Source organism: Elaeis guineensis, chromosome 1, assembly GCF_000442705.2.
Source record: "Elaeis guineensis isolate ETL-2024a chromosome 1, EG11, whole genome shotgun sequence".
NCBI classification, from domain to species: Eukaryota; Viridiplantae; Streptophyta; class Magnoliopsida; order Arecales; family Arecaceae; genus Elaeis; species Elaeis guineensis.
This window is the reverse complement of record NC_025993.2, coordinates 180945853-180972595: the sequence shown is the minus strand read 5'-3', so window position 1 is coordinate 180972595 and position 26743 is coordinate 180945853. Positions and strand designations below refer to the sequence as shown.

At 36.8% G+C, this 26743-nt stretch overlaps 2 protein-coding genes across 3 annotated transcripts; both read left to right on the top strand.

Moving 5' to 3' along the window:
- Positions 1-2716: 2716 nt before the first annotated feature.
- On the top strand, positions 2717-5294 carry LOC105039943 (probable N-acetyltransferase HLS1-like). Its single transcript, XM_029261748.2, has 3 exons — positions 2717-2913; positions 3121-3254; positions 4421-5294. The coding sequence occupies exons 1-3, from the start codon at positions 2722-2724 to the stop codon at positions 5292-5294; spliced, it is 1200 nt and encodes a 399-aa protein (XP_029117581.1). The 5' UTR covers positions 2717-2721.
- Positions 5295-9178: 3884 nt separating this feature from the next.
- Positions 9179-26435, top strand: LOC105039942 (ribonucleases P/MRP protein subunit POP1). 2 transcript variants are annotated; one of them, XR_012137805.1, is made up of 10 exons: positions 9179-9715; positions 11461-11557; positions 11774-11890; positions 11977-12210; positions 22704-22822; positions 22924-23415; positions 23724-23832; positions 24320-24909; positions 25444-25585; positions 25832-25971. XR_012137805.1 is itself a non-coding variant. In XM_010916270.4 (10 exons), exons 1-10 carry the CDS (start codon positions 9261-9263, stop codon positions 26301-26303), a joined length of 2571 nt encoding a protein of 856 aa, XP_010914572.2. In that variant the 5' UTR covers positions 9181-9260; the 3' UTR covers positions 26304-26435. The 2 variants fall into 2 exon arrangements, 1 of the variants encoding a protein (XP_010914572.2); XM_010916270.4 differs by lacking the exon at positions 25444-25585 and adding an exon at positions 26111-26435 and having other exon boundaries at positions 9181-9715; positions 25832-25996.
- Positions 26436-26743: the final 308 nt, after the last annotated feature.

Below are 26743 nucleotides of genomic sequence, written 5' to 3'. Positions count from 1 at the left end.
AGATTCTTTCTGCACTATTACCATGCTGAAGGTGACACCAAGGTTGTCCAATCTTCTCTATATTTTTGCAGGTACATCACTTGACCACTACAGTGATGTCTTCTCGGAGGACAAAAAAGCCACTAGCGCACCTTCCTTGAACTCATTGTGTAATGGCTACCAGCTGCTCCAACTCTGCTCCATGACTCCTTTATAATCATGAAGACATCAAGATGGCCTATAAGATATTGAAAAAACAATGATTGAAAAGCAATATGGATGGACTACATTTATTTTGATATTAAAGAGGGGAGTGGTGGGGGGAGGATCGAGGGAGAGAGAGTCAATGACATGAAAATGCACAAGGCATCGCAAAGATGATTGAAACGAAATATGGCTGCGATTTCAAGTCTCTAAGGAAAATTTGATGGCATGGCAACAGTGATATAGATGGATAGGCAATTAAGTTTGTGTGTGTGTACGTGTGAGAGAGAGAGAGAGAGAGTTGAACTATATTGAAGCATGAGAATAGGTGTACTGGCCATTGTTTCTGAAGCAACAGTAAAACAACTATTTACAAGTAGCAGCAACATAAGGAATCATCAAGACCACCATCCATTGCCCAGAGAAAAAAAAAGACTCACAAGACTCACAAGTCCTTCCATCTCTCCAATGACTGGAGATCTGGCTGCAACTGGAGTTGTTCATGTGTTTCTGGTCGGATGGCAGGAGAAAGTGGCCAAATTTATTATGACACTTCTCAAATGATCCCAGAGCTCTCATGACAAATGGTGGGTCACATACAATAACAGCCACCGGATTTTTGAGTCAATCAGGGGCCCACAAAACTATCAGATCATTACCCTTTTTATGAGTAACAATGTATTGGTCGCCAAAGTTGACAGCCAACCTGTGAAGCTTTTTATAGGAAGTGTTCCTTGAAGGGAAGTTCAAAGGCGTGGATGTGTCACAATACAAATAGGATATAAGCCCGATAAACGTTTAAAAAGGATAAGCATATAGTGGGCATTTTCCCTATATGTAGATTTTTCTTTAGTGTCTCTTTTGCCACTGTATATAATAAAAAAAGCTATGCGTTCTAAGAGTGCAAATGGCCATGATATATAATATCTAGGAGCAGTTTCCTTAGGCAGAACCCTAACAAAGAGATAATTTTCCTTTCTCTTGATGCTTCTTACATTACTAGTGCATTGATAGTGGCATGAAATGATGTCACTGAAGTGAGGATCCAAGGAGAAAAACAAGTGCAGAATGCAGAATGAATATATATATAACAGCAGGCGGTGTTAGCAACGAGGTTAGAATTCCAATGTCTTTTTCCTAATTTTGATTCAGGATGGCTAGTCTGCATGTGGCCAATGTTCCAAGCACAGAATTGATTAATTCTATAAAGGATTGTTACTTGGGAAAAAAAAAAAAAAAAAAGAAGACAAGTTTATCCACTTAGCATTATCTGTGGTGACTGAAGCACCCTAACAAAAAGGCTATGACTAGCACTTGCAACCCTCTGATCTCCATGGCACGAAGTGTCTGACTTCAAATTTTGGGAGGTGTTCCCTCAAGTGCTTGGTATGAATAACTATGAGAACCATGCTGTTATGTGTTTAGTCCAACATTGGTGGCGCATCGAAGAGATCATGGGTACTCATAGCCATGGAACTCAAATAATACCTTTTGCTAGTATTTTTGGGTAAGATTTTAAGTGATTACAAATGGTATCAAAGAGGACCTAATTCATAGCCCATGAGAGCAAGGAGATACTATCACATTTGCTCTTTTAAGACTAACTACAAGCTAATTGTGGTCTCTGTACGTAATTAGATTTGACTTGACTATAAAAACTTATGTTATGTTTAGTTTCATATTGATCGTGCATAGAAAATCTTGAATACTTATATAAGATTAAAAGATCTAAATAGCATCGCTAGCCCTCTTGAGCGAGCACTTAATTTGATTTTTATCATAATTTTTCTATCATTTTTATGCCAATGATTCATGGTATTTGTGGTACTCTTGCAGATATCTTTGAGAAGAAAAGAGATTAAAAGGCACGCATAAACTAGAAGGAAGTACATGTGCATTAAACAACCTATTCACATCGAAAACTTTGTATATCTTTTAATCTCATGATGCGTAATCACTAAGTCCCATGTGAAGATAAAGGATATATAATAAGGTTTAGACTTTGAATGGACCACTACATGTATAATGGTGAATCATTCTCGTACCTAGCAATGCGAAACAGAAGTGGTTGGAAACTCCTTTAGCATGCCACAAGTAGTGGACAACCTCGAAGAGGTGAGGTGGACATTCTCAAAGAGGATAGAGGTTGAAATATCATACGGTTCTACCTTTTGCTGAAATATCAAATCTTTATATAGATCCCAATCCAAACATTGGAATGTCATGAACAGGTAATGACAAAGATAACCTGTGACATTATTGTTTTCGTCAAAACTCATGAGAGGTTATGATGCATTACCTCCCTTTCTAATGTTAAGAAGGTTGTTAAGCCTTTTTGTGGGTTGTCGGGTCCCTACTGAGAAAAAAACTAAAAAGCTCCCGTCAAGCCAATAGGAAATTACAAGGGTCCTAGCATATATAAAGACAATATGAGTGTAAGCCACCCCCAAGGTAGAAACTCTTAATTGCTCTCCTATTTGAGTTCCTCTTCGTCCTTGAAAATTTTTTTTAAAAAAAAAAAAAAAAAAGAAGGGAAAGATGGATCTTAACCATGGTAGGACGCACAAGAAGGTGGTCATTAGGGAATTTATCAGGGAAAGGGACTGGGAGGTGGTAGAGAAGCTTGAGAGGAACTGTGAGATTGGGTCTAGAAGAGGTTTCTCCATCCTTACCAACACCCTAGGAGACCCCCTGTGTAGGATTAAGCTTTATCCTCTCCATGTAATGTTGGTAGGTGGAGTTGCTTTCAATTGTTGCTTGATATAGTTTTCATGCTTTGTTCCATGATAATACTTGTTTGCTTCTTAGAAATATCATTCCTTATGCCTAGAGGCTATGAATGAGGTAAAAAAGTTAAAAGCTTTTACATACATGGAGTATATGATGTGGATGATTGTTCGAGTTGAGATGCTAATTAATGTTCTCTTGGGCCTGCAGGTTGCTGAGTTGGTGGGAGATGGAGAGGTTGTTGGAGTGGTAAGAGGCTTAATGAAGTGTGTAGGGACCGGCCTTGAGACGGGCAAAGTGTGGATGAGTTACATCCTTGGCCTTAGGGTCTCCCCTAAGCATAGGTTGGTTTCATATCACTCTCCTCTCTCGTACAAGTGCACAGTTAGGCACATATACTCAAAGAGGATGGCACCAATTACATGCCTCAATGACCATGGTGATAGTAAGTTGGTGCTTTCTTGGTAATAAGCGTGATAGATTTATTGTTCTTATATGGCTAAGATATGATAAGTTCAGGGGAACAGACACTAACTTAGGGAAGACGAGATCAACAACTTTTTGACTCCTAAAAGCTTATTAAGAACATATTGGCGTTTTTTCCGGTAAGTGAAATCTTTTCACTTGTTTTCTTCATTGACATTTCCTTTCTTTTGGGTCAACCTGTCCATTGTTTCATCCCACAGCCGAGGCTAAATAAAAAAAAACGGCCAAAGATAACCATAAGAAAACCATTGCTGGGAGTTCGAACGATGGGCTACTCAAATAGCAATAATCAGTTGTTAGAATTTCTATATGTATCAGTAAACTTATCATATGTATGTCTCAAAAAGCCACAATTATCTTGGCATGTATCCAAAACATGATCAAAAAAAAAAAACTGTCATCAACCTTGTAGATATATAGGTCATTTCTATAAATTTGGATTCGATAAACATATTTTTAAAATTTCACTTACAACATACTCAGGTTATGAACGTAATATGTAACATACTATCTGAACCTCTATCTACTGTTTTTTCCGAGATTAAATTTCAAGGGGATCACAAGAGGAAAATAGAAAGGACTTAAAACTTCGGCTATAAAAATATTTTAAATGGTCATAATTATTACATGTTGAAACCACTGAAATTTCCTTTTCGCTTAATGAGGATTACATGAAATCATATTATCCATGTAAATATATACTAACTCACCAAAGCAAAAGGATTTTTAATATGTAGCAGTAGATATTTCCAGCGATAATCAAATGACAGGTCACAACAATATATTATTCCCTTTTTATATCTACTTGAGAGTCATATGTGTAAGCGACCATTTTGGTGCAAGAATTGGATTAAGAGTATCGAATCATCATATTTGTTTGATTATCACTTAAAATATGGTCAACAAAAGAAACATAAAAATGAATTCAGCTTCATCCAATAGCTAGTCAAGTGCCATCTGCAAGGGTGAAGAGAGAAAAAAACCGGACAAATGATCATTTGTTTTGCCTTTTTTTCCAATGCAGGCGGATGGGAATTGGATTAAAGCTCATCAAATCAGTTGAAGCTTGGGCTGAAAGAAATGGAGCGCGATATGTTTTCTTGGCCACAGAGGAGAACAATGCTGCCTCGATAAATCTTTTCGTTCTTAAATGTGATTACATAAAATTAAGCTCTTTAGCAATATTGTTTCAACCAGTTGAAGCTTGTAGTAAGAAGAATCCATCCCATGATGTGAGGATAGAGAAGCTAAGTGTCGAGAAAGCTATTTCATTATATAAGGATCGGCTTCGAGGTGAGAAATTCTTTCCTGCTGACATTGATGTCATCCTTAAAGAAGAGCTCAGCCTGGGTACATGGGTGTCATATTTCAAGGAAGAGCATTGGGATGGCTTGCATTGCAAACAGAATGATAACGAGTTTCTTACCAAAACTCCAAGCTCCTGGGCCATCATTAGTATCTGGAAGACTTATGAAGCTTACAAACTTCAAATAAAAGGAGCACCTTTAGTTAGGTGTATCAATACTACCCTGAGCCATTTAAGATCCAAAGTCCTCCATTGCTTAAGAACGAACTCATCTTGTGAACTGCTCTCTGGGCCATTTGGCTTTCTCTTCCTCTATGGGCTTCATGGTGAAGGGGAGAGGATGGGGGTTCTCATGAAATTTCTGTGGTGCTTTGCTTTCAGTTTGGCCAAGGATGTGAAAGACTGCAAGGCTATTGTCACTGAGGTGAGTAAGTGCGACCCTCTATATGGGCATTTATCATGGGGATCCTCCATATCATGCGTCAATGATGTTTGGTTTTTGAAGAAGTTGGGCAGTGGTGCAGGAAATGACAATATCGATTGGACTGCTGCACAACTATCACATATTTTTGTTGATCCAAGAGATTTCTGAAGGTTAGAATCCCAGTTATATGCCTTTTTTATGAATCTCTGTCTTGAAATTGTTTAGTGAATGGTATAAAAAAATAAAGTTTCCAATGCTTATGATCTTAGTTTTCCTGCAATGATAATTTTTCTTTTTTTTCTTTTCTTTTTTTTTTTTTTCTGATGAGCTTCTGAAATGATGATTATAACATTCTGCTTACAATTTTCCTTTGTTACAGATCTTCTGGGATGAAATGTTGTGAAGAGACGCTCATTGAAGAGCAATCTCATTGTAGTTCAAGACTTCATTATTCAGTTTCAGATTAGTAACCTGGTTATATGCATGTGCTCAGAAGATCTTCTCTTTCCCCACTGATTTAGTAATGTAATATTTAAAAAAAAAAAAAAAAAAAAAAAACCCATAGTCACTGTCTTCCACTTAGGAGTCAATTTTAAGTGCTATCTAAACTATTATGAAAACTAATTGTAATTTCTCCCAACTTATATAAAATTTCTGCAAATAATATATACAGCAATATAACGTATATAAGAATTTGAGATCTACATTGATAGTTGCTATTGACTATATAACAATGCTTATAGCCAGAAAATTATATATGTGAACTAGTGAGAAAGTGTTCATTTAATCAATTTGGACCATGGGGTTGCGTCTCAAGAAAATATCAACTGTTAGGATGCATTTGGATTATAACAACAATGTCATATTTAATGGTTTTAGTCTTTTACATGCTTTTTTAAAGATTACAATCCATGAGAACAAGATGTTTGGTTGAGCAATGAAATCTCAGAAAGGCCAAAATTAATGAATTTATTTTGAGCTGAACCTTTGAAATATATGTTTTCATCTCTTTATCTTTTCTTTTCAATTGCTCAGCCTTTTCATTTATGAAACACTTTCTAAAGGTATGTCAAACTTTAAAAAAATAAAGTTGAGATGGTGAAAAAATACAGAAATGAAAAAATCATGAATTTGAAATTGAATCCTTGGCTATTCAACGAAACCCTTGCTTACATATCCAGGATCTTACCTGATAAGGCTAGCTAATAGGTGTTACTTGGATTCCTTAGAGCTCTATAAATACTTAAGATTTTTCTCATGCATAGTTGATGTGGGACTAAATACAAGATTGTATGGGTTCTTACGTAGTCCCTCCTATTTAAGTCATGACATTCTTGATAGGTTAATAATCAAACTTCAATTAAATCTAATCACAAACACCACAATGAGCTAGTGGTCAATCTTGAAAAATGATATTTTATAGTGTCTCGTAATCCATACGAGCTATAGAGTAGGTCGATTTTTATACTATTTATAATGATATAGGATCTAATTTAAAAAGACTAAGTAGAGGATGTTATTTGAGTTCCTGACCCCTACAAGTATCTAGAATCTTTCTAGTGTATAGCTGAAATAAGACTAAATATATGTCCATAAAGATATTTACAACTTTTAAATACATTCCTTTCAATTAGAATATGTACATGGATTATACATGATGGTCCAGCATGCAAAAGCTATGTCAGATATTGCATGGAGGATTCTATTGACTTAGATGGAACTGATTCATGGTTATCCATTTGTTCCAAGCTAGTGGCATAAGGTGGTGGGAGAAAGATGCTGAATCTTATCAATAAAGTTATTACTGTTACAAGTACTATTGTTGTTACTGCTGCCACCATCATAATTGTTAAAGCCTAGTACCTTACCTCTTACAGTTTGCATATGATCAAGCAGGTCACTCCACTCATAAGTTAACCACCTTTCTCCTGTTCCAACATGTACAATTTTCTATAGTAGTGCATCCATAATTGATAAGAAGATCCTAAAGCAGTATAGCAGAGGTGTGGGTTCTATCTTTAGTCCAATGGGAAAGGATAGGGATCTTGGCATACAATCGTTTGCATACAAGCAACACCTAACACGTGTGTGAGTGTGTTGCAACCAAAGAAAAAAGAAAAAAAGATATGTGTGTGAGTGTGTACATGTGTGTGCGTGAGAGAGAGAGAGAGAGGAGAGTCCAAAATAATTTTTTTGACAGTGCTCAATCCACATCGTATGGTTCAAGATCTTGTCATGGCAACTTGTTCCCCATCAATTTCCATTGGAAAGTAGGTACTGGAGAGGTTTGCACCTTCCAAGCCTTGACATGTGAAAAAGCCATCCATTGGTTGAAGTTGCATTGCTACTTAATAGACCTCATGGGCTACCACTTGAAGTTGGATGAAATCTTCAAATGCTAGATTTTCCTGTCATTGAAGTCTATGCTGGGGATAGAGAAGCACTTGTTCATTCATCTCGGTGGGGAAAATAAGTTTTTAATAGAATATGTTTCTGACCACCCTTATATACTTAATACGAAAGACCATATTCCATTGCTTTACCATAGGTATCGTATATTGTATGTACAAGGGGATAAGAGATGGATAAATTGTCAATCCGAGATTATTCAAAATATCAATTATACACATAGTGAAATAAAAACATAGAGACATCCTCTTCGAATGATAAGATAAGCGTATCAGAAATTTCGACACCATTGAAGCTGAATAAAATCTTCAAATGCTAGATTTTCTTGCCATTGAAGTCCATGTTGAGAATAGAGAAGCACTTGCTCATTCATCTTGACAAGGAAAATAAGTTTCCAGTAGAGTATATTTTTGTCACCATTATATGTCTAATATGAAGAACCATATTCCATTGTTTTACTATAGGTATCGTATATTGTATATATAGGGGGATAACAAACAATAAATTTCAATCCAAGATTATTCAAAATATCAATTATACACATAATAAAATAAAAATACAAAGACATCCTCTTTGAATGATAGGATAAGCGTGTCAGGAATTTCATGACAGCAAATGCTTCATACATTAAGATATGCCTTATCTAAAAGAAAGAAGTCTTGCCTAAATGGAGTATAATAGCTAGTGATATTGATTTGATCTTGTTAGTTTTCATCATATTTGAAATATGTGATAGAGAGAAAATGATTTAGTTTGAAAGAATATATAACTAGATTTGCGGGTCGATTTTTAAAATACCTAACCATGGTTGAACACTAAGGGTGCGTTAGATTACACTTTTTGATTTTTGATTTTTACAAAGTATTTTTTATTTTTTTAATTTTTGTTATTGAGTAAAAGCAAAAATGTAAAAAATATGTTTGATAACTACGTTGCTATAAAAAAAAGCAACATTTAGAGATGGCAGGCGAAGAACTCGATGAGGGAGAAAGGTTCAAAAAGGAAGAGAGAAGGAGGTGGGGAGGTGAAGAGTTTAACGAAGAGAAGGATTCGGACTCTTTACTTTTTGGTTTGACGTTTTAGATATGCGGAAGTAAAAAAAGCAAAAAATTTTTGCTTTGCATATAAAGTAATTATTTTAATTTTTTTATTTTTTATTTTTATTTTTATGATATTATCAAATATTATTTTTTGATTTTTATTTTTTAAAAATTTAAAAATAAAAAAAAAAATTATGACTAACCAAATGCATCCTAAATTTTTTAAAATGCTCACGGCGAATGCAATGATACTTATCCATATGATGCTATTAAGAAATGCATGCAATGCATGTGAGACAAAAATATGATAATTATTCTGGTTATAAGTAGATGCATTTTTTTATGCTTTTTTCAACAAAGAGAACTCAGCCGGTATTAATAGTTTTACAAGGGACTGACATGTAATATTAAAATTCTACAGGAGGTTATATAGAAATTATCTCATGCTCCATTTTTAAAAATTTATTTATAATATTGCCATCTGTTAGGGAGTTTCCTGCATAAAGATAGTTGTGGGTGGAACGGTGAGAGGAATTGAATTAATTTCGGCAACTGATTAGTCGACTTCTGATTAATTTTACATATACACCCCTATCCTTCCCTCCGCGGCTCTGAAACGAGGGGAGAAGGTTTAGGGTTTTAGGGTTAGAGTTAGGGTTACGATTTCGTTCTCCCTCGCATCCCAATGGCGCCAGAGAGAGGCAACCCCGTTCCGACCTCCTCCTCTGCCCCACCCGCTCCTCCTCGAATCCTAAACGTTCAGAAATTCGCGAAATCGCGAGCTCCCGAGCTCGAATCCCTCCACGCGATCGTCTCCAACCGGCTGGGCCACGATTTCCGGATCCAAAGGAGCAAGAGGCGGCGAACGACCGGCCACAAGGTCACCAGGAACCGGCGCGTGAAGCAGCGAAAGGTGGGGGACGGGGACGGTGGCGTGCAGGAGGGCACGAGTGCGGAGGATGATCGGAAGAATGTGTCCCGGAGGACTCGCCGGAGATTTGAGTTCCAGAAGAATCCGGCGTCGGGGTTCTGTACCACGGGGGACGGGACGAGGAGGCTCAGGACTCACTTGTGGCACGCGAAGCGGTTCGCCATGGTCAAGCAGTGGGGTTTTTATCTCCCTCTAGGGCTTCATGGAAGGTAAAGATCTTCTCTTGTTTCTGTGGTTTTGCTTCCTCATCACGGACAAAGAAGTAGAGAATTTGGAAGTTCTTGCAGCAAAGGTTGTATCTTTTTGTGTTTTTGCTAAGAAAAAATGCGAGGCAGAGAAGGTATATCTACTGATTTTGGTTTTAGGTGAATATATCATCTGTAGTCTTGCAATGTGGTTGGATCTTTAGATTTTAAGGATGTTGGATGTTTTAGTGCATGGATGAGGATTTCAAGGTTGACGAATAGACATCAAGAGAAAATGAAATTTTTATTTCACGGGATTGAGTGGTTGAGATATTTTAAATAAAGTTCAGAAAAGAAAATGTTCTGAAAAATCGCTCATTAAATCTTTTTTCTGTTGCAGTGAACTTTCTACTTGTTCTTTGTCTCTAACATGTATGACTTTTCTCATAATTAACGAAGTATTGGGTACTATCTATCAATGCCATTATTGCTGTTTGGGAAAATAATGAAATGAGTTAATCCATGGCTGTGTTGTCAGAAATTGGTACAAGCAGACATAAGATGACAAAATCTTCTGGATAGATGCAGTAAAGAACTAATATATTCCATGGAAATCTCCCTTTCTAATATAAGCTTTGGTTCACGCCTTAAAGGCGAACCAATTAAGACAAATTTCTTAGGGAAGTTCATGGACTGAAAATTTGGAATAGAAAGTTATGGCTTGCACAACTATAGCAGTTTGCTGAAAAGACTACAATAGAATACTAGGAGTACTTTTGCATCTAGTGACCAGAAAGAAATATCAAATTAGGATATTTAGAATGTTAAAAGTATGAATGTATGCAATGGGAGAAGTATGTGCACAGACTTCCTGTGGATTGATTAGGGTGTATCCAGTGATAATGGGCCCCTTCTATTGATCATCTGCAAGCTCCTGCTGTTCTACTTATATGCACCAAAAATTTGATATCCATAGGAGACCCCTAGATGCATCTTCTTTGCAAATGACATAAGTTGGAATATGGTAATGGAAGGTTTATCAAGACAAAGTATGCATGTGGCAACTCAAGAGGAACATTTTGGTCTACCTTGGTTCGGCTTTGTGGAAGGATGGAAATATAGGTGAATGCCTGTAATGGGGATCAGGAAAGGTGGAAGAACTGGAGGTGCAGACTGTCAAATGTCATTGAGATTTGATATGTACTACATAAACCAGTTAGAAGACCTGCATTATTTTTATCACTGTCAAGATGAGGACCGTGATCACTCTAATTGAGGGAAGAAATATTTGTGGTACAACTGGAAATGGTTGAATATATAACTAGAGGAGGTCTAGGAATTCATACCAATAGAGGGTAAAGTAAGGAAAACATGTCTGAGATAGTTTCAATGTGCTCAAAACAAGTCTGAGTCTAACATAGTTTCCATGGTCAGAAATGAGGAGAAAGGACCCAAGAAGACTTGGACGAAAATGGTTAGACTTGGTTTGAAGTAGTTTTCTATTTCAGGCATCTTTGCCTTTTGATAGGGGTCAGTGGCACATATTTTGGCTGTCAATTGCTGTAACCCTTTCTTTCCATGCTAATGCAGCTAAAGAAACGTGATACTATGTTATTCAGATACATACATACATACGTATTTAAGACAATCATATTGGTTATTACGTTGTTTGCCTATTGGTGATATACAGAGTTTTAGGAGTTGAGCATGGTTGCTTGATAAACAGTATTATGTTTCCTTTGTAACATTTTAATTTTAACCTTATGCAGAGGGAGAGGTTCAAGGGCCAACTTGAAGTGGTTAAAATATGGGGCACTTGTACATGATGCATCCTACAGCCTTCCGATCCAACTAGAGGGGCCAGAGGCAGGCATTTCCTTTTTTCCTTTCCCAACATAAGTCATTGGGTTACAACCTCTTGTTATTACTATTCAAATCCAAGATCTTATGATGATGTTCTTTTTCAGAAACTAAGATATAATTCATTTGACATTGTGTCTCGTGTCAGCTGAATATCATCTTATTTTTACAAGGGAATGCTGCCTTAGTCCCATTGGCTTATAACTTATTTTTGTGTTTCAGGATTCAATACTGGCTATTTTGAGAATGGTTCTACTGCCATCACCTTTAGGACCCACAGATGTTTCAGAAAAACTTTCACAGATGGTAACTCATGGAGTATGCTATGAAAATGCTATGGTAGGTTGTTAGATCATTGATAATAATTAGCCATCTCTATATTAAGAAGGTAATGTTGATACATCTGTAACTTTACCTCTGTTCAGCTTTATCATGTGGAAAATCCTCTTTCCCATTTTATTGCTCCTGTGATTTATATGTGGCGACCGTTCTTAAGTGATGATAATCGTAATAGTGTTCAACAAGATGATGTTTCAAATGGCTGTTGCAAATCTGGTAAAAATGGAAGCGGTACATCACCCAGACAGTTATGGATATGGATACATGCTGCAGCTTTTAACGAAGGATTCAATACACTGAGATTTGCATGTCAAAAACAGGTAGTACCAAGTTCTTTCTTTTCGTGCTACAAGATGCAGTAATATCTTTATATAATTGATATCATTGCGGTATGTTTTTGCTGGTTACTTGTTCCTCTGTTCTTCTTTGATATCTACCTCTTTTATTATTTGGCAAGAAAGACAATGTAATTCTATCTTGAGGAAAACATTATCATAGAGGGAAGCATAATCTGATACATTTAACTCAAATGATACTGTCTGGAAGAGATATATTCCTTGTTGTATCTTTTTGTTGAACCTCAATTCCTATATTGACTTTTATCTACATAGTACCACAAAGAGGTTTTAACCTTATTCCTATGTCATTTGTTTCATGTTCATGACTGCCAATCAGAAGTATCCATGTCCTTTCTCTTTCTTGTAGTTGCACTGCAGAATTAAGGTCTGTTGTTTTTCTGGAATAAGTTGGAAGAGGATGCAAAGACAGAGTAGTCCTTTTTGATATGTGTGCACGATTTTTAATATATTTATGTGTAATTTTTCATATGAAAAATAAGTTCTATCCCCATTCATCCAGCCTTTTCATTTTCAAATATGCTATAAGAAAAGGATGTTTCAAGATTCAGGTTGTTTCACAAATTTCTACCATTTTTAATTTTAATTTTTATTTCTTTTAAAATTAGCTGTAAGTTTTTGCTCTTGTTCTTTTCCTTTGCCTCGTACAGCTGACCATGCATAAACTATATATGAATGCTTCTGTTGCACTTTAGATGAGTCCATAATTCTTTTTCCTTCCTTTTGCAATAGGTTGTTATGCTCTAATTAAGTCGGAATGACTTGGGAAATCTTTTCCTTGTTTAATGTTTTTTCTTTCTTATCTGCTTTCACATAATAGTTTTTCAACATTGAAGAAACGAAGAGAATGAAAGCACCTTGCTTTTTCCCTTAGTTTTAGTTTTTAATTTATTTTCTTTTCATATTTTTGTTTGTAATTTTTTTTTTTGTAATAAATAATTTCTCAGCTCATTCAATTTTTTCCTTTTTTATTTGCTTTATATTTTGTCTCCTTTTTCTAAATATATCTAGTAATGGAGTTGAGGATAGGGGTTTAATGTTGGCTACCGGCCTCGAGACTATTTGCTACTAGGCTGGTATCATACCGTGTCAGGGCGGTATGATCAAGACATACAAAATAGCCAGTAACAACAAGAAGAGAAGGAGAATAAAACATTGCTTCCTGTCTATCTCTACTATTCTAGTGAGTCTCGAGTGTTAGGATGGTTGAACGCCCCAGTTCAAGAAACTATTATTCCTCAAGTACCCTAGTGCCATATTGATGGTATTATCCCATTCAAACGGGACTTTAAATCCTTGGTCATGGAGTTGTTATCATATTTTTATTGTTAGGAAAAATGTTAAAACCACTTTATCTTTTTTTTTCTTATTTATTATTATACTTAGTGCTTTTATTTTTCTATCTTGTCTTTTTATTTGGTATCTTCTTGAAAGATACAAAAGAATGATCTTCCTTAACCTTCTTATACTTTACCACTTGGTGTACCTTTTTCTAAGATTATTTTATGTTTTCAAAGTTTTTATATTTAGAAGATTTTTCTTAATCTTTTTTATTTTAGCTTCTGTCAATGATAACAAGGTGAAAAATGTGGTTCACTTGTTGCTTACCTTTTTTTTTTCTAATGGCTCCTTTTCTCTCTTGCTATATTTTTTTTATGAAGACATATAAAGAAACAAAATCTTGATGCTATTTGTTATTCTATTTCTTTTTTTTGATTGTTTGCTTTGTCTTTTAATTTTTAGAAATCTTTTGTTAGATTTTGATTATGTTCAGTAATTTTCTTTTAAGTGCTAAAGCCTTCTAGCAATAGAAGAAGAAACAAAATTATTTTTTATTGCATCATGTTGTCTTGGCATTGATTCTTTTTCTTAGTTAATATTTAGTGTTATATGTTTTATTCTTTTCCTCTAATTTATTTTTTAAATAGAACTGTTTATTTATTTTTATCTCATTACCTGTATTTGATGATATCTTATGGTTCAGTTCTTCTACTTTTCCATTTTCAGTTTACTAAATTCTATAGAAGGACCGAAGGATGTATAATAGCCAAGTAACTACCAAATAATTGAGAATTAGTTATGAACTAAAGGTATACAACAAGCAAATTGGTTTCCTTTGATTCCCTCTGTCTCTTATTATTTTTAAGATAAACTTGAATTTCCAATTGACATGTGGAATGAAAGTATTTTGGAGTTTGTTGTTACAGAAATGACAATCAACCCACCCTTAAATGTGCTGGTAGAATTTTATGTAAATTAGTATAATTGAAACCTACATTTTTTATTTAGCCTCTACACTTTATACTAATTTTTATTATAAGAAGCTAAGATATTGAGTTTTCTTTCTATATATTTTTTTTTTCATCTGAAATTTGATATCCCCTTTTTCTAGTGGAGATAAACAAACAAGTTCTTAGGTAGTTCAAATCTAGACTCAAAAAAGAAGATAGATGTTTCATTTTTGTGAGCCTTTATCAAGTGGCTTACCTGATTGGACCAAAGTGGGCTTCTATACACGCCAAGATGAAAATCATTTGAAGGTTGTAAAGTGGAGGCTAGCTTCTCATAGGCTAGCAAACAATAGAAACCATGGTGATCCTAGACTTCGAGGGGAAAAAAGAGCTAATGAAATGTTTGCTTCTAGAGAGGGTATCTGTTCTTTTATTGCATGCTACATGGTTAGCGGCTCTAGTAACAAATAACCACAATTCCTTTTAGGGTGTCTTGCAATTATTTCTTTTTCGTATAGAATTGGAGAAGTAAGCTCATGATATTGTTTCTACTAAAGATGACCTAATGGTCAATGGCCTGGTGAAAGTGCTTTGAGAGAATTACTATGGGAGATGTGTATTGAAATTATAGTATGGAGTGTTACTTTGCTTGCAAGTATTTGTGCTTTATGAGTTTCTTAACCTCATGTCACAATCTTTATTTTAAGCATATATGCTATGTAGAAAGAACTGGATTGGTTGGTACCTTGAAAGGGATCCATTAAAGGTTGCAAATGAGGAGTGATTGCTAGAAATGAACATTATTTCATGTTGGAACATCCATGTGCAGACAGTATTTGCAAGAGTGAGTGAAAGCATGCAAGAGAGATTATGACGGATCAAAAGATAAATAACAAACTGAGAACAATTACTGATCCTCATTTTTCTTCTAGATGGTAGAGAAGACAGATCCTCTTTTCCTCTATTCACCTAATAGACTATGGAGGCTAAGCAGCTAATCCACTTTATTTTCATCTTGGAAGGAGATGAGTGTCTGAGCTCATCTGAAGTAGGGAGTGTAAGGAGCATGGCTCTATCCCCTGTTGTTGCTCCATGAAAGAGAGGAGAGCCTATCCTCTCTTCCTCTTTGAAAAAAGAAGAGGCCAACCACCACTGCCACCTCCACCAAATAAAGATAGATGGGGAAAAAGAGAGAGGAGCAGGCCATATGACTTTTCACCATTTTTATCTCTTATCTTTCAGTCACTCTATCTTCTCTTATATATCCATTTAAAAAGGATATCACATGTCCACACTTACGTGGAGAGATGAGAAATGTGAAATTTTAGGTTTTTAGTTTTCATATTCTTCCAAAATCTTATTTTCATTGTCCAAATTTCTTCATATTTCCCCATGTCCTACACATTTTCATATCCTTGAACCCTCTCTCTTTTCAGTATATCTTCTCTCTGCCTTTCCATTTGCATAACCTAGGGCTGCACATGGTCAGAGCTACTTATGAGCAGCTCAAAATTGACTTGACAACAACTTGTTCGGGCTTGGCTTGGCCAGAAGATGATCCTAGCTCAAACTCTTTTGAGGGTTCAGCTCGTTCTCAACTTAATAAGAGCTCTGCTCAGAACTTGTATAAGAAGAGCCTGAACAACTTAAATTTGGGTTGAACTTGAGTGGAGCTTGAGAAACGTTATATACTGAACTGAGCTCGAGCAGCTTGGTACTTGGCTTAGCTCATTTGCACCCCAAATATGGACATATTTCTTTTGGTTCTTTCATCTCCATAAGGGCGATTACTCATTTCTCTGTTATAATTCCTTCTTGTCTTGATAATCCTCTCACCTTAAAGCCCAGGGGCCATTGCTTGGGGCAATGGTAAAAAGTTTGGGCTAACAAGCACAATGGTGCAGATTTGAGTCTTGAGCAATGTTTGCGATATCAATTGATATCATATCATACTAGATGTATTATATCATATCAGTACCAAATTGGTATGCAGTTCCGTACTATACCAACACTCGATACACCTTGCCATCTCATATTGTCCTACGAATCAATGTTGTAATAAGATAGTATCGGAATGAGGTACGGTACCAAGATGGCGAATCTTGATTTGAGGCTATAACTCTGTGTAAAAAGTGCCAAACATGAGGTCTATCTCTAGTCCTTACCTTAAAGCCCAGGGCCATTGCTTAGTGTAGTGGTAAAAGGTTTGGGCTAACAAGCACAATGGTGTAGGTTTGAGTCTTGAGCAATACTTACTTTATCGATTGATATCGTACCGTATTGGATGTATCATACCGTATCAATATCAAACTAGTATGCAGTCTCGTACTGTATCGATATTCGATATGCCTCACTATCTTGTATCGTACCGGATACTGACATTGCAATAGGATGGCGAATCTTGGTCTTGAGGCTACAACTTTGTGTAAAAAGTGCTAAACATTAGGTCTATCTTTAGTTGGCCCCTCCCAGGACCCCAAACTGTGAGGACAGCAAGAAGCTAATGGCGCTTTTTTCACTTTAAAACCTGCCAATCCTTCCATCTTTATAGGGCATTCATGATAAAGAAGATGGCGTACTTTTCTCTCCATTTGCAATAAGGAAAGCTGAGATGCATCATCATTTCGTGGACAAAGATGAACTTAGTGCAGAAAGGTTGCCATTAAAACCAAAGAAACTATTCATCATAAGTCATGCATAAGTGACAGATCTTTAAACTCATAGCATCACCAATAATACAAAGCAATGGCTTAATTTTCATGCAAAAGTCATAGATTTGGATTCATCTTAGGCAAAAGCATGGACTTAGCCCTTCTAGCATCCTAGCCCAAAAGTTGCAGCCATGGCTTGATCCCATTCAAAAGAATGGGGTTGCCCTTTCCATCAATCGAGGTGCAATCTTCAACAGGGTTCGTCGTACCGGGCTGAACCGCCCGGTACGGGGTGTACCGAACCAGACCGGCGGCCAGTCGATCCGGTTTGGAGGTTTTTTCCAAAAAACCCCTCCGAACCTACCAAATTGTCCGGTTCGGTACGATTCTACGGTCCGATTCGGCGTGAACCGAACCATACCGACAGCCTCACATGGGAAGGGGGGAGTAGGGCTTGGGCTGTTTTTTAGTGGCAGCCCAGGTGATTAGGTTCTCTAAAAGCTCGAGAGCTCTCAGAGAACTCTGAGGCTCTCAACGAAATCGTCGAGACGTCAAAAAAATAAGAAAAAAAGAGAAAAATTTCGTTAAATTGCAGCACTAGTTCGAGAAGACGCTGATTTTTGATCGAAAATAAGGTAATGTGTTATTCTTTTAGTAAATATTTTATTTTTGTTGTTAAAAATAGGATAAGAACAAGGAAGTATGATAATAAGAGAAAATCGTGTCAAAATTTTATGATTTTGGTATGATTTAATTATATAGATAGATCTTTGAAAGATCTACACGATGACACTAAAGTTATTAATTTTTATTAATTATATATTTTTTAAATATTTATATATATTTATTCATAAAAAAATTATTAAAAAATAAATTTAAAGAAATAAAAAATTAGAGTTTTAGAATCATGTTTAGAATGATTCAAGCCACTTAAATCTAACCTCAATTTTTTTTGAAATATTTGAAATTAAAAAATATTTTTATAATTATTTAAATAATAAAAAAATATTATGAAATAAAAAATATGTAAAAATAGTGTTATATTTTAATTAATTTAAAAATATTATTTGAAGCATATAACATATTTTTTTGAATTTATAAATTTTTACTTTATATATAATATCTTTTTAATAATTATTAAACTGTCGTGTTTTGTTATACCTGCAGAATGAGTAAGAAGAAAGATTCAGAGCGTGATATTGGTTGGGATTATGGCGAGATGTTCTCGGCTCGGCATCATTGGAGATGCAAATGGTGCAACACAGAGTTTAAGGGAGGAGAGGTGACTAGGTTGAAGCAGCACCTGACTGATGGTTATCCTAATGTGTCCATATGTTGGAAATATCCGCAAGAGATCCGACAATTGATGAAAAAGTACTTTACTGATTCAAAAGTAGCGAAGGAAAGGGCAAAGCAGAAAAGGACCGAAGTAGACCGTCGAGCTGCAGAGCCACCTTCTTATCACTTTAGAGAGTCAGAGGAGGCTTCCGCTCCAGATGATGAGGCACAGATTGAGGCTGCCATTCAGGCAAGTTTGGCTGATCAGTACCGACAGGAGAGATGACTCGGTATAGAGAACGATTTGGACCATCATGCTACGAATCGGGGTCTGGATCAGCGATCAGTGAGGGAGAATTCGAGTTCAGGAGGACTACCTTAGTCAGAGAGTCCGGTGGTAGAGGGAGCAGACACAGTATGTCTTCTTTGTTGGGTGCTTTTGGCAATAGGAGAAGGTTCTCCAGAGATATTCCAGTAGGAGCCACCATCCATGATTTGGATCCACATGCTTTGCCCAACAAGGATTCAAAGCAGTAGAGATTGACACTATAGTGAAAAAAGATAAGGATATGTAGCAGCTATTGGATCATGATTTCATTTCAATCATATTCTAGCAAATACAGCAGCCAATCCTTACTACCGATCTGCTATTTCAGTCATAGAGGCTGCGGTCAGGGAGTAGATCCGTCAGGACCTAGGGACATTTATGGTTAGCTTCTTGACAGCAACAAGGAGGATCTGCAGAGATGGATTGCTTCTTACAAAAATAAATGGCCTACATACGGACTGACAGTGATGTGTGATGGTTGGACCGGTCCTATTAGATGGAGTATCATTAATTTTTTGACATACTGTGATGAAAAAATATTTTTTCACAAATCAATTGATGCTTCAGATAAGATGCATGATGCCACGTATATCCTTGGTCTGATGGAGGAGATGATTGATTCAGTGGATGAACAGCATGTCGTGTAGGTCATCACAGATAATGGACCACAATATAAGACTGTCGGAGAGTTACTGATGGAGCAGCGACCGCAGATATACTGGACCCCATGTGCTGCACATTGCATTGATCTTATATTGATAGATATTGAGAAGATTCGTAGGGTGCAGCAGGTAGTGGAGATTGCCCAGACTATTACTAGATTCATCTACAACCACACGGGTTCTTTCATTGATGCGAACGTATACTGGAGGAAGATCTTAAGATCGGATATCACACGATTTACTACCAACTACATAGCACTTGATAGTCTTTTTCAGAAGAAAGCAGTCTTACGTCAGATGTTTGTTAGTGCCGAGTGGCGGAGAGGAGATATGCGAGGGCCGATACTGATGGAAGTCACGTGGAGAACTTGCTGACGAGTCAGTTATTCTGACAGTGGGCTGAAAAGGTAGTGAAGGCTATTAAGTCATTATATGAGGTGCTTCGCACCGTGTACAGTGAAAGATACCCTCAGATGAGCTTCTTATATTATATGATGGAAAGGACAAAAAAACATATCAGTGAGAATGATCCGAAGCATGCTCAAGAATTCATTAACATTATTGAGCGCCGTTGGGACTATCAGATGGGTAGAGATTTGCATCTAGTCGGTAAGCACAGATTCAAGAATATTTTAAAATATTTTTTTTAAGCGTAAAAATATACTTAATCAGCTATGAAATTTATCTGCAGTTTATTATTTGAATCTGAGATTTCAATATACCATTCTCGGGATAGATATGGACAACGAACTTCTTGCTGCTCTTCGTAATGTGATATATAAGATGGTGTTTGATCAGAAATCGCGTCGTTGTGTCTGCAAGAGGCATACTAGTTTAAAACAGATATAATTATTCACTGAATTCGATCTGTACTCAATGATATATTTATAAATTTAATAATATATTTTTTTACAGATGAAATAGTTTAGAGAGGGATCAGACAGCTGTGGAGTCCCATTAGCTGTCGTAAGCAAAAAACAAATGAATCCAGATAAATTACATATCAATAATGAGCAGCATAGATTGATATGTAATTTTATTTAATAATATCATAAAATTTGATATGTAATTTTACTTTTGCAGCTGAATGGTGGATTCATTTTGGAATGTCCACAGAACATTTGAGAAGTGTGGCTGTCCGTATTTTTTTTCAGACGGTCTCTGTTAGTGGCTGTGAGCGCAATTGATCGACTTTCATCCTTATCCACAGCAAACAGAGAAACCGTCTGATACAAAAATACCTCAATGATCTTGTATATGTTCACTACAATCTGAGGTTGAGGCTAAAATGCATTCAAAGGAAGTACAGCTGAAGTACACTGATCCGACGCTAGATGATTATGCTGACAAGGACGACAATCCGATCATCGGATGGCTTGCAGGTCAGCAGCAGGAGTCAGAGCTTGATGAACCGGAGTCCCCTCCACGATCAGCCAGTGTGGTAGCTAGGGAGATCAGGGTGGATCCAGGGTAATAGGCAGAAAAAAATATTTCACATAAAGTTTCAGCTGATCAGTCACAGCCGAGAGGACACAGGGGACTCATTCATCACATGATGTCCGATACATCTTCGCAGAGGTTCGAGCGACAGATGTGTAGACGAGGTCGGCAGTTAACAAGAAGACATCCATCCTTCCAATCACAGAAAACTCAGTCACAAAGGGGCACAAGGGGAGAAAAAAAGACAGTTGCACGTGCACCACTCTCGAGAGTACAGGAGCTATCTGGTTTAGATTCAGACATCAGGGAGAGTGATGATGATACTGATAGTAGTAGCCATGGATCTGATGATCAGGGAGAAACTGGAGGACAGGAGATCACTGTTTATGAGACACAGCTACAGGATGATATTCGATTCACCGGTGAGTCCCAGTTTACACATGCCACACAAAATAGGGATCATGGTAGACAAATCGGTAGAGACCGTGGGGAACCGATTTCATATAGACAACGGGCTCCTAGAGGTCGTCCAGCAAACGATGCAGCTGCAGACAATCTTGCACATGGAGTAGGGTCCATAGATGTATCTGGATCATCCTCGCATTATGGATCCTATTATCCGCAGCCACCTTATGATCCATATGGATATGGTGCATCCAGGCATCGTCTTCTAGTGGTTACTATCCTATGCAGCTTGGAGCATCTTATGGATCAGATTTTGCTACCGGCATATTCAGATGGGCTCCTCCACAGCCATACCATCATCCGGAGGATACTTCTCAGAGTCAAAGTTTGAGTGAGAAATCTGAGATGTCTTATAATCCAGATATGATGCCTTATGGGATGAATATTCAAGAGTACGATGCATCTTGGTTAGAGGGTTGAATTATGTTAATGATCCAGATATCTACAGCGTCACAGACACTCGACGAGAAATTAAATGCAGAGTAGATTTTGAGGTTAGTATATCAGTTGTTGTGCTTTGTACTTTAAACATTTAAATTCATTTTAATGTATATTTTATATATATTTTTTTAATTTTAGAATGATATAGTTGTAATTAATGTAAATAAATATATATTTAAAATTTTAGATCAAGAGTCCTTGTACCGCTACCTAACTCAAAAATTGAACCCAAATATGTAAAATATGCAATAATGCAATTTTGGGTTGTATTTATGAATTAATAACTTGAACACCCATTAAAAAAAAAAAATAAAAAAAAGTATCGATACCGTACCGGTATGCCGAAGCATACCGTGTGTTGGTACGGTACCGGTATCGTACCGTACCAGTCCGCCACCGGTACTGGTACAGCGGTCCTTGCTTCAACCTATCTTCCATGCAAAAATATGGACTTGGCTTTCAGTCCAGCCAATTGAGAAGGACATGGTGTTTTACTCATCTCTGTGTATGGTCCATACTTCTTGCAAACATGCTTAGCAATTTCATGTTCAATTTGAGGTTGTCATTTTTACTAATTTGTCCACGTTGTAATAAGCCTACATGATGTGTTCATGGTGAATCAACTCCAAATAGTAGGATCTTTCAGGCATCTGGTGACAAATTTTCTCTTTCCTGTTGCTAGTAACTTCGAACACAACTTTTAAGCCTTGAGATCATATGGTTTCAGTGTATGAGTAATGCTGCTGTTCGCATATCAGTAAGTATGCTATTTATGTCTTATATACATGGTGCAAACTGATCAGAGCAATGTTTGCATGTTTGGCATATTAACATGGTCGAAGTAGCACCTTGTTAGAATTCTGGGGCAAATGGAGAAGCAGTGCGTGATATCCCTTTTTTTCATCTATTGAGATAACTAGATTTTATGATTATTGCGGCACTTCTGTTCATATTTTTTCAGATGCATGAATCTGGCAAATCTGTTAGTTGTTTTACTCTTGAGGGGCACATAGCAAGGTTGGAAATTATAGGTTCTGAAGCAATACAAGTTCTTCAGAAGACATTGCATCCTATAACAGAGTGAGTTGTTAAATCTGTTGTCAAAACCATTATGGTCTTTAGACTCTGAACGGTTTCGTTTGTCTATTCTCAATAATCAGTATATGTTGTACCATCGACAGGTCATGCAGTACTTCTGATCATTCTAGCACTGACTTTCAGCTTCAGAAAGCCTGCATCCTTAATCTAGCAGAGCACCTTCCATTGCATGCAATTCTATCTCTGACAGTTCATGATCCCAGGGATTTTCCATCCAAGGTTGAGCCTGCCTCTGAAGCTCATACTAAACTGGAGAGTGATTTGCAAGAAGAAGATATTAAAAATTCTAGTCTTTGGGTCTCTCGGCAATCATCCAAGAATGAAGATAAATTGTTGTCACTGTGGTCAGAACCTGAAAACAGTGGCATTTTTCTTTCTGACAGTAAAAGTTTATGGGATGCCAGTGATAAGATGAGTCCTCCAATTCCAGAACATGTACTTTGCACAGAGAAGCATTATACACGTTTGAAATTCTTTCACTTTGATCCTACCAATTGCAGAATGCCAGCTACTGAAGCAAAAGATGGTTTTAGTCGATCTTGCTCTGTGTTGCTTCTAAAACATGCTAAACAGGGGTAAGATGTTTTGTCATTACCATCTTTGCTGTTGTAGAAGCATAGTGTTGTTTTTTTTTCTTTAAAAAAAAAAAAACCTTCTGATTTTTCCTGTTCAAATTTGTTATTAACTCCTTGTTAGAATGAATAATTTGAATTAAGATACATCATGAATATCTATATTCCATTTACCAAAATCATATAATTTACACTTCCTGTTGAAAAGTCCATGCCTCTTTGTTAGTCTGTACCATCCAGTCTTTGAGTAAGTTTTGTTGTTTCTGTGGTTTAGCCCTATTCCTAAATATAGATTTTTGAATCTCCTGCAGATGGTCAATCATTCTACCTTTAAGTTGGATAAAGCCTTTCTGGATGTCTCTCATCCTACATGGGGCTCATGCGATGGGCTTAAGGGAAAGGCGGTGGATTGCATGCAATGTAAGTCAAGCAGCTGTACTATGGACATTTATTTGATCTTAGATTCTTGCTTGCAGCAGTACCATGGACATTTATTTGGTCTTAGATTCTTGCTTCATAAAATAAATATTGTAATTACCGAAAGCATATCAAATAAAAAAAAATTACTGAAAACTTAACATAGTGAGGGATTTCTAAAATTTTGAAACATTCTGAAGTTATTTTTATGAATTTGATCTGAAGTTCTTTTTATGAGCTTATAAACTTCTTAAATCAATTTCTTCCTTTTTTTGGCATATTCATCAAATAAAACATATATGCAAGTTCTTTGCTTAATTCCTGCCCTTTTATATACAGAGTTTTTGTTTTGTTTTATTTTTTGTTTTTTTATTTTTTGAGTTCATTATGATCTCTGATTTATTCTTAAATTTAGTGGACATTCCACCTTTTCATATCATCAGCATTTTCAAACTCTTTAATTGATTGATGATAAAATTTTGTTTTTCAGAATGGCCTACCATCCTTCCCATTTGATTTTCCTGATTGCAAAGCTTACATGTTGTTCATGGCCAATGAAGCCAGCGCATTTGATCGAGCAGCTGAACTCCGTCCTCTTGCAGTTAGACCTGTAAAAGTCCCGGTGCCACCTCCTTGGGATTGTATAATGTCCACCGTTAAGAATGGACCCTATATATTAAAAGGTTTTCAAACACCAGATGTTCAAGGCTCTGGTGGAGCAGCTCCTGAATGTTCTTTGGTAAATTTAGCCTCCCAAAATGTTGAAACATTAGACCAAGCTACTGCATCCTTCCAAGGCTTTATACCAAGAGCACCCAAAATTTTGAAGGAGTATTTAGAAAAGATCTGTGATGGGCAGTTCCCTTTATTTCCTAGCATGGCAATGGTGGAAAAGGACTTCTCTGACCTGACTGATAGAAACGCATTCAATTGGGTCACTAGAAGTGATCACCAAATGCTTGCTGACAAAGAACTGTGTCTTGTAAGAATTTTGCTTCATGCATACAAGGAAGGTGTTTTTGAAGAAGGTGCCGTTGTTTGCGCGCCCATTCTGACCGACCTATCACAATGGACGTCCAGGTAGGCACTCGAGCTTCTTTCTTACTTTCTGTTTTCCCAGTAAATTCTAAGAAAATAAGAAGAAATCCTGGAAGTATCTTGTAGTGATTCTCAAAGCTCTCAGAACATGAGGTTTAATCAATGGCAACCAATTATCTACAGAGATAAGTTTGTTGTCAATCATTCTCCAGTGTAGTCTCTTGGAGCCTTACTACTATGGTACTACTATTATTAACTACTGGAGGGTTAATTTTCAATTTGTAACTGGTATGGTATGAATTTCATTCATTGGAAGCATGAAAAGTTGAAGAAAAGGAGCATGCTACTATTAAATTTTTGGTTTTGTGGAGCCTATGTTTCCAGTATATATTGAACATTAACAGAACTAGATTATTAATACCTCATAGAAATTAGATTTTGAAACCTTTGTTCCTATTTTGGAGCAAACTCCCATGAAATTCATTCATAGGTGATTAATTTTTTCTATTGCCTCATTCAGGAACTGCTGTTTTTCATATTTAATTATCTGTTTAGTTTGAAAGGATGGAATGGCAGGTGCATTCGTTTGGTGCTGCTTTGTTAAAGAAACTGCTCTTTTCAGTTCTCATCAAAAGTGGAAGACTGAATTTGGTTGATCTCCAGTCAAATGTATTGTAAACTAAGATAAACTGCTGAGATTGGTGTATAAGAACTGATCGTACGTTTCGTATCCTTAGCAGGCTAAATGTATCGATTTTTCTTCATTTGAGCAGACAATTATTTAGTATTTTAGTTGCACTGTTTATTTGGCTTTCTGTATTTTGCTGTCACAAGGACCTAAAGCACATCAGTTTCAACAGTCATGAGAAAATGGCATGATAATCCAAGAGATCCTTTTTTTCACCCCTCTTTGGATTGTGAGTTGTTCTTAGGCCAGACTAATTTGGATTATCTTGCAATGCAGGTCAGAGGAACAGGAACAACCAACGGTTACCCAGTCCTTCGTAAGATCATGTTTTACACAGCAGGATTCTGGGAAGTGGAAGCTGCAGGTGCCTGAAGATCCTTCCGCCCAGCAGTCATTTAGGTGGCCGATCGGTTTTGTAACATCTGGGTTTGTTTATGGAAGGTATCGAGCCCCTCTTCCCATGTTGCTTTTTTTTTTTTGGGAAGCATTTGCATTTCTTCATAATTTGCATACTTTGTGCCCACTCATGCACCCCTGTTTTATTTTCTGCAACAGTGGCAAGCCAGTGGCGATAGCTTTCTGTGAAGCAAAGCTTCTTGCTATGTTGAGAGCACAACAATGGAATCAGACACAGGAAACAAGACCGGAAATCTTTGTCTGGGTCCGTAATATGAGATCCACTGCTTACCGACGTGCCGTGGCCACGATCCTTCTGGAACAACAGAAGGAAGATCTGGAGTTTTTGTAAGCAAACACACAAAGTCATTCAAATTTGTGAACTTTGGAGGGAGAGAACATACTTTGGAGAGCTATAACTTCACAATTTGCAACATGAATTGAGTTAATGTTATGGCTTGTCAAATGCCTGAAATTGATCTGAGTTCAAGTTGTTTTGAAACTGTTATTACTGTACTAGTATTTATATCCTCCACATTGCCGCGACCGCGAAACAGGACTCGTGCATGTGGCGCTTCCATGATATGTCATGATGGAGATCAGGTGGGCCCCAAAAGGTTGCTGTTTTGCCGGGAGGAGCTGGTCTTGGGCTCCTTCCACTTCTCAACCTCGTCAGCGGGTGCCACATCAATGACCAATTTACATTCTCTCCATTGCTCCGTCCTGACTCAGGTCCACAAATGGACGTGAGATGCAATATGGAAATACAAAATGCCTAAAGATTTAATGCGG